The sequence below is a fragment of the Nicotiana tabacum genome, chromosome 3 (assembly GCF_000715075.1).
Source record: "Nicotiana tabacum cultivar K326 chromosome 3, ASM71507v2, whole genome shotgun sequence".
Classification (NCBI taxonomy): domain Eukaryota; kingdom Viridiplantae; phylum Streptophyta; class Magnoliopsida; order Solanales; family Solanaceae; genus Nicotiana; species Nicotiana tabacum.
The window spans coordinates 104,196,309-104,203,247 of record NC_134082.1 but is presented as its reverse complement, the minus strand read 5'-3'; the positions used below and the strand labels follow the sequence as shown (position 1 = coordinate 104,203,247).

The 6,939-nt window shown below is 37.9% G+C and overlaps 1 protein-coding gene across 1 annotated transcript; it reads left to right on the top strand.

Annotated features, from left to right (window-relative positions):
- Nucleotides 1-222: 222 nt before the first annotated feature.
- LOC107773153 (patatin-like protein 2) lies at nt 223-2,869 on the top strand. The gene is made up of 6 exons (XM_075245162.1): nt 223-413; nt 516-690; nt 782-943; nt 1,156-1,443; nt 2,203-2,378; nt 2,523-2,869. The coding sequence occupies exons 1-6, from the start codon at nt 223-225 to the stop codon at nt 2,605-2,607; spliced, it is 1,077 nt and encodes a 358-aa protein (XP_075101263.1). The 3' UTR covers nt 2,608-2,869.
- Nucleotides 2,870-6,939: the final 4,070 nt, after the last annotated feature.

The window sequence follows — 6,939 nt, the reverse complement described above, 5'->3', positions numbered from 1 at the left end:
CATTCCAGGAACCATATTAAGTTTTCTTGAATCAAAGTTACAAGTATATATATATATGACAACTTGATTTGCAGTGATCGTTTGCTATATATATATTATGTTCCTAGCTAGTTTGATATTGCATCAATGCATTGTTTCTATAGTATTAAATTCTTTACTCTGTCAGTATATATATATATATATATATATATATATATATATATATATATATAGTAGCTTTGCATGTTGCAGGAGTTGGACGGACCAGAAGCTCGACTTGCAGATTACTTTGATACGATTGCAGGGACTAGTACTGGAGGCCTAATAGCGACCATGTTAACGGCACCAGACCAAGATGGCCGTCCTCTTTATGCTGCAAAGGATATAATTCCATTTTATCTTGAGCACAGTCCTAAGATCTTCCCTCAGCGCAAGTATAATGTTTTACCTCATGATCGATCACAAGGGTTCTCCTCAACTTTTAATTATATACATATAGAGATGTATCATAACATTACGAATTGTATATTTTACAGTGAAATCCTAACGCTACTCAGGATGCTGTGTGGTCCAAAATATGACGGCAAGTATCTAAGGAATCTGATCCGAGGGATCTGTGGAAACCGAAGATTCCATGAAACTATAACCCATTTGCTTATTCCCACTTATGATATTAAGACACTTGAGCCCCAAGTTTTCTCTACATATGAGGTTGTATTTAATTCATTACAGTTCAATACTACTCGATCCTCTTGATCTTTTTTCTCTATTAATTTGTTTAATGAAATATGGTTAATTGCAGGCAGAGTTGGATCCTGGAATGGATGTTTTACTATCAGATATCTGCATCAGTACTTCATCAGCTCCGGTTTATTTTCCTGCTTACTTCTTCAAAACAAAAGATTGTGATGGAAATGATAGAGAATTTAACCTTATCGACGGAGGCGTTGCGTCCAATAACCCTGTAAGTGCAAAAAACATACAATTATATTTTGGGCATGTCATCGAAAATAATAGTTACTAGTAATACATTTTAATTTCTTCGGACGGGAGATTTACATTGTCTTGTCTGTGCATGTAACTTAAACTCTGTCTGAATATTGGTTAAACAGGCACTATATGCTTTTCACACCGTCTCTGCATATAACTTAAACTTTGTCTGAATTGGTTAAACAGGCACTGCTGGCGATGAGGCCAACTGGAGCCAATGCAAAACTATTGCCAGCAAATGTCCTGGATTATGGCAAGTATATAGTTCTATCTGTAGGAACAGGTACATCGAAGTCACAAAGGAAGTACAATGCAATCAAAGCAGCTAAATGGGGACTCATTAGTTGGCTTTGTAAAGATGGAAACTGTCCTTTGGTGGATGCTTTTACTTTTGCCAACGCTGATATGGCTGACCTTCATTTGTCCTTACTTTTTAGCACTGCTGGCCATATTCAAAATTACCTTCGTATCCAGGTCCTTTTTTCAATTTTCCCTTGCATACACATAAATTACTCCAATTTTTCCGTCAAAATTAAAGTGCCTTTTTTCACCATTTTATATTTGGTCGCATATAGTTATTGTTGGGCTTAACTATCCCAAGTACACTCTTAACATGATGTGATATTGTCCGCTTTAGGCCAAGTCATCATTGTTTTCCTGCCTCACACAATTAAGAGATCCATATACCTTATATGTAGGCTCCCAATCTTTTCAGTTATATATCAATGTGTGACTTTGTTCGCACGCCCAATAATCTCCCCCTCGAACTAAGTTCCACGTGGTTCACTATCGCGATTCACAGGTCTCCCCCTTTGAACTAAGTTCCATGTGACCCATTGCTACGATCCACGGGTCAATTTCCGAAATTTACTGTGTGCTACTCGCATTGTTAGAGTATCATGATAATCAAAGCCCGCAACTAGCTTCTTCTTGTGTGCGCACTTTTCCGCAATCCCCATACTTCTACCACCGAACATGAGCTCTTATACTAGTTGTTGGACTAAACTAGATCAAATACACTTTTAACATGGTGTGATATTGTCCGCTTTAGGCTAAATCCGTACAGTTTTCCTCAAAAAGCTCCACACCATTAAAAGATTCATACACCTTATATGCAGGCTCCCAAACATTTCAGCTATCAATATAGTACTTTATTAGCACACCCAATCTCACTGTGCAAATATTTTTTAACACGATTAGTGTATAGAAATTAAACTCTTTTATTTTTGGCAGGATGATAATTTAAGCGGAGAAGCATCATCAACTGATAAAGCAACGAAGGAGTGTATGGAGGAGCTAGTGAAGATTGGTAAAGGCATCTTGCAGAAGCCTATTTCAAGGATGAATCTTGAAAGCTGCAAAAATGAAGCTGTAGAAAATGAAGGCACAAATGAACAAGCTCTTATCAGGTCTATAATTTATAATTCACAATCCAAAATTAAACCTTGAAATAATTAATGATTATAGCAACTTCAAATATTTATAGATAAATAACTTTGAGAATATTTAACTAATCAATTGTGTTGGATTCAATTTTGTGATTACCCTAACAGATTTGCAAAGATGCTTTCAGAGGAGAAGAGACTTCGCACTAAAAGGATGAAGGAGAAGAAGGTCTTTTCTAATGGAGATGCATGACCAAGTATAGAATAAGCAAAAATAAATTGTCGTTCTTCTAAGAGATGATTAATTTCTCGTTTAATGTATAATATATAGCGCCAACTGATTCCTATTATTCTTAGAGAGATTAAATTAATTCTCTCAATATCTCCCATTTGTCAAAGCAGTTGGATCTCTTAAATGTACATTTTAATTTCTCATTAATGTTGCTCATTGTATTTGTAAATCAACATCATCATTAAAGTTATATGGGCATCACTTGAATTAATAGCCAAGATAGTTATACCCACTTTATATTTTTCCCCTGTTTAGGGGGTGGCGGAGGCAGGATCTTCACGAATGGGGTTCAAATTTTTTTTTGTATCTAGTGGGAATTGAATTCACGACCTTATGTAGATTTTGAACCCCCTTGACCACTAAACTACACTTTAGAATTATGTTAAGGGGGTTCAAAACTTAATATATAAAAGTAAAAAATAAATTTTGCCTTATATATACAGTGTATTTTTTCGGCGAAGGGTTTTCGGCTGAACCCATTGTGCCCCTAAATCCGCCCCTATGTTCAGGTCTCCTCCTTTTTTCCCCCTTCTTAACCGTTTGATTTTTTTTTTTCTTTTGACAAATTTAGCTAAAACACTGTTATATTATTGAATTAGAGATAACACTGTAGTACAAGACACAACGCTAAAAACCTTATAAAGCCCCCCATATTATTGTGTGGCTAAAGGACAACTCGACATTTTAACATAATATTATATAGAAAGAGATCTTAAAAATTTTAGACACGATAAAAGTACGTACTACTCCTAGAGTTTACTGTTATCTAACTAGCACAATGATTTCAAAATCAGTTTGTCACGACCCAAAAACCGATCCGGATATGATGGCGCCTATCGTGAAACTAGACCAGCCGACACAATTCTCGAATCAACCATTATTCAATAAAAGTCATTTTTCTACCATTTATAAACCAATATCTCATCAAGAAATTTAAAAGAAAAGTGTGGAATAATTACACAAGCCCGACATCAGGGTGTCACTAGCTAGTCATGAGCATCTACCAAGGTCTGAATACAACAAGAGTCTAAAAATGTACTAAATACAGTAATAAAAATGAGATGAAGGTATGTTGCGAACGTCATGCAGCCATCTTGCTAACTCCGATAACTCTGCCTCTGAGCAATCAACATCTGCTACCGGGTTCCAAAATACCTGAATCTGCACACGAGGTGCATAGAGTAATGTGAGTACTCCAACCCAGTAAGTACTAAGAGTAAATAAAGACTGAGCAATAAGAAAACACGTCAACCACGTTAGAGCACCATAGTGATTACAACATGTTCCCGAATCAGGATACCATTCAAATCATTTAAGTGTTAAACTCCCAATTTAAGAAAAAAATCCTTTAAAAATTATCTTTCTAGCCTTTTCAATATAGGCTTAATGAAATATATATATAGTAAAAGTGATGAAATTCAAAATCAGCCTCTCGGGAGAAACATAGTTCGTATACAGCCCCTCGGCAAAACAGAAATTCTTACCCATTTCCTAACTTAAAAACTTCAGTTTAAATGAAAGTTATTTAAAACATTTGTTCAACATTTTCAATAGAGGCTCAGTCTAAAGATCAGTGAAAGCAGTAACTAAATCAACATGTTCAATAGAAACTCACTTTAACGAGGAGTGAAAAACAGTAAGTTCATAAACTAGCCCCTCAGGCAAAGCATCACTCATGTACATGTATATATATATAGCCCCTCGGGCAAGCCTCTCAGTTACTCGTGACTCAACTCTTACCAATCAACGCTCATACTCAGCACTCACACTCAATAGGTACCATATAGTAACCGCTGCGGCGCGCAACCCGATCAAGATATCACTGCGGCGTGCAGCCCGATCCATAAATATAGTCGACTGCGCTCACTGGGGGTGTGCAGACTCCGGAGGGGCTCCTACAGCCCAAGCGCTATATCGTTGCGGCGTGCAGCCCGATCCAACATATCGCTGCGATGTGCATCACACACACACACACACACACACACACACACACACACACACACACACATATATATATATATATATATATATATATATATATATATATATATATATATATATATATATATATATATATATATATATATATATATATATATATATATATCCATAAATATATAATCCTCACAACCAGGCCCTCGACCTCTCTCGTTCATTAACGTCACAATCAGACCCTCGGTCTATCTCAGTCATCAACCTCACAATCAAGCCCTCGGTCTATCTCAGTCATCAACCTCATAATCACTCGGACCATCAATAAAACAGGGAACTCAGCCCAAACAGTTTTCACATTTTAAGAAGTAAAGTGATAAAACCAGATTTAAATAATAAACAGGTAAATCATGACTGAGGATATGCTTTCAAACAAATAGAGTGAGGAAAATAGTAAAAATGCCCCTAAGGGTCTCAACAGATCAGCACAAGTCCCCAAACATGGCATACAACCCAAAATATAATATCAATCTCTAAAATATGGAATATCATAAGATTTTAAATCAAATACGCGACTTAACAGTCGTACGGGACGGACCAAGTCACAATCCCCAACGGTGCACGACTCCACGCTCGTCATCTAGCGTGTGCGTCACCTTAAAGTAACACAATGATATGAAATCCGGGGTTTCAAACCCTTAGGATAGTATTTACCATCATTACTTACCTTGATCCGATCCAAACTCTAGCTCGCGATGCCTTTGCCCACACGAATCGACCTGCGGATGCTCCAAATCTAGCCACAATATACATAACCATTAAAATTCTAAGGGAACAAAGCCCACTCGAAAATATCCAATTTACATCAATAATTCCAAAATTGCTCAAACCCGGCCCCTGGGCCCACGTCTCGAAATCCGATAAAAGTCACATCAATAGAATCCTCATCCTCTCACGAGTCTATACATACTAAGAACATCAAAATCGGACCTCAATTGCCCCTTCAAATTTTCAATTTACACTCTCCAAATCCAAGCCCTAATTTCCCAATTTTTAGGCTTTAATTTCCACACTTTTCATGATTAAACAAGTAAGAATCAACATAGGATCGAGTATTGAGTTCAAAAATCTTACCTCCATGTGTTATCTATTGAATCCCTCTTCAAATCCACTCAAAAAACTCCAAAATTGCCCAAAAATGGTGAAAGTTAGCCCTAAAATCGCGGACAATGGCTATTTAATTCTCCCCAGGCATCAAAAACCTTCTTCACGAACGCGGTCAAAGCCTCGCATTCGCGAAGCACAACTCAAGTTGATCAATTCTTCCTTCATCGCGATCGCGACAACCACTATGCGAACGCGAAAGCTTGACTTTCTAACTAACTGCGAATGCGACACAACCTCCGCGAATGCGAAGAACACACACCCCAGACCCAGCTGCTCACCTTCCTTCTATGCGAACGCGGCATGAACCTCGCGAACGCGATGCACAAGACTCCAGCCTTTCACGAACGCGGAGCGTTCATCGCGAATGCGAAGGCTAATTCCTTAGCCTCACCAGCTAACCCTTTGCGAACGCGAGGACTTACTCCCGAACGCGAAGGTAAAATTTTCCTGAAATCCGTTAGCAATTTTCTGCAACTTTTAAAAACATGAAATGGCTCGATTGACCACCCGAAACTCACCCGAGGCCCTCGGGACCTCAATCAAATATGCCAATATATCCCATGACATCATTGAAACTTTTTCCAACCTTCGGAATGCTCAAAACAATATCAAAACACCAAATGTGCATCGAATTCAAGCCTAAGAATTCCAAAATTTTCCGAATTACGCTTTTGATCAAAACCTGACCAAACCACGTCCGAATGACATAAAATTTTTCACACACGTCACAAATGACACAACGGAGCTACTGCAACTTCCGGAATTTCATTTCGACCCCTATATCAAAATCTCACCTATCAACCAGAAAACGCCAAAATCTCAATTTCGCTAATTCAAGCCTAAACCTTCCACGAACCTCCAAAATGAATTCTGATCACGCTCCTAAGTCTCAAATCACCTAATGGAGATAACCAAGTCATAAAAATTCCGATATGAGATCATATACAAACAAGTCAAATTTTGGTCAAACCTTTCAAATTTCAAGAATCAAATTGAGAACTGTTCTTCCGAATTCATTCTGATTACCCTGAAAACCAAAACCAACGATTTACATAAGTCATAATACATCACACGGAGCAAGTCATGCCTGAGAACTGGCGAGCAAAGTGCAAAAGCTCAAAACGATCGGTCGGGTCGTTACATCCTCCCCACTTAAACATATGTTCGTTCTCGAACGTGCCCAAAGTTGTTCCA

What these genes read in the sequence shown, in the direction of transcription:
- LOC107773153 (XM_075245162.1), top strand. Translation starts at nt 223, where the DNA reads ATGTTGCAGGAGTTGGACGGACCAGAAGCTCGACTTGCAGATTACTTT. An exon ending in AAGATCTTCCCTCAGCGCAA is followed by an intron (nt 414 to 515) that starts GTATAATGTTTT and finishes TATATTTTACAG; the next exon opens with TGAAATCCTAACGCTACTCA. An exon ending in AAGTTTTCTCTACATATGAG is followed by an intron (nt 691 to 781) that starts GTTGTATTTAAT and finishes GGTTAATTGCAG; the next exon opens with GCAGAGTTGGATCCTGGAAT.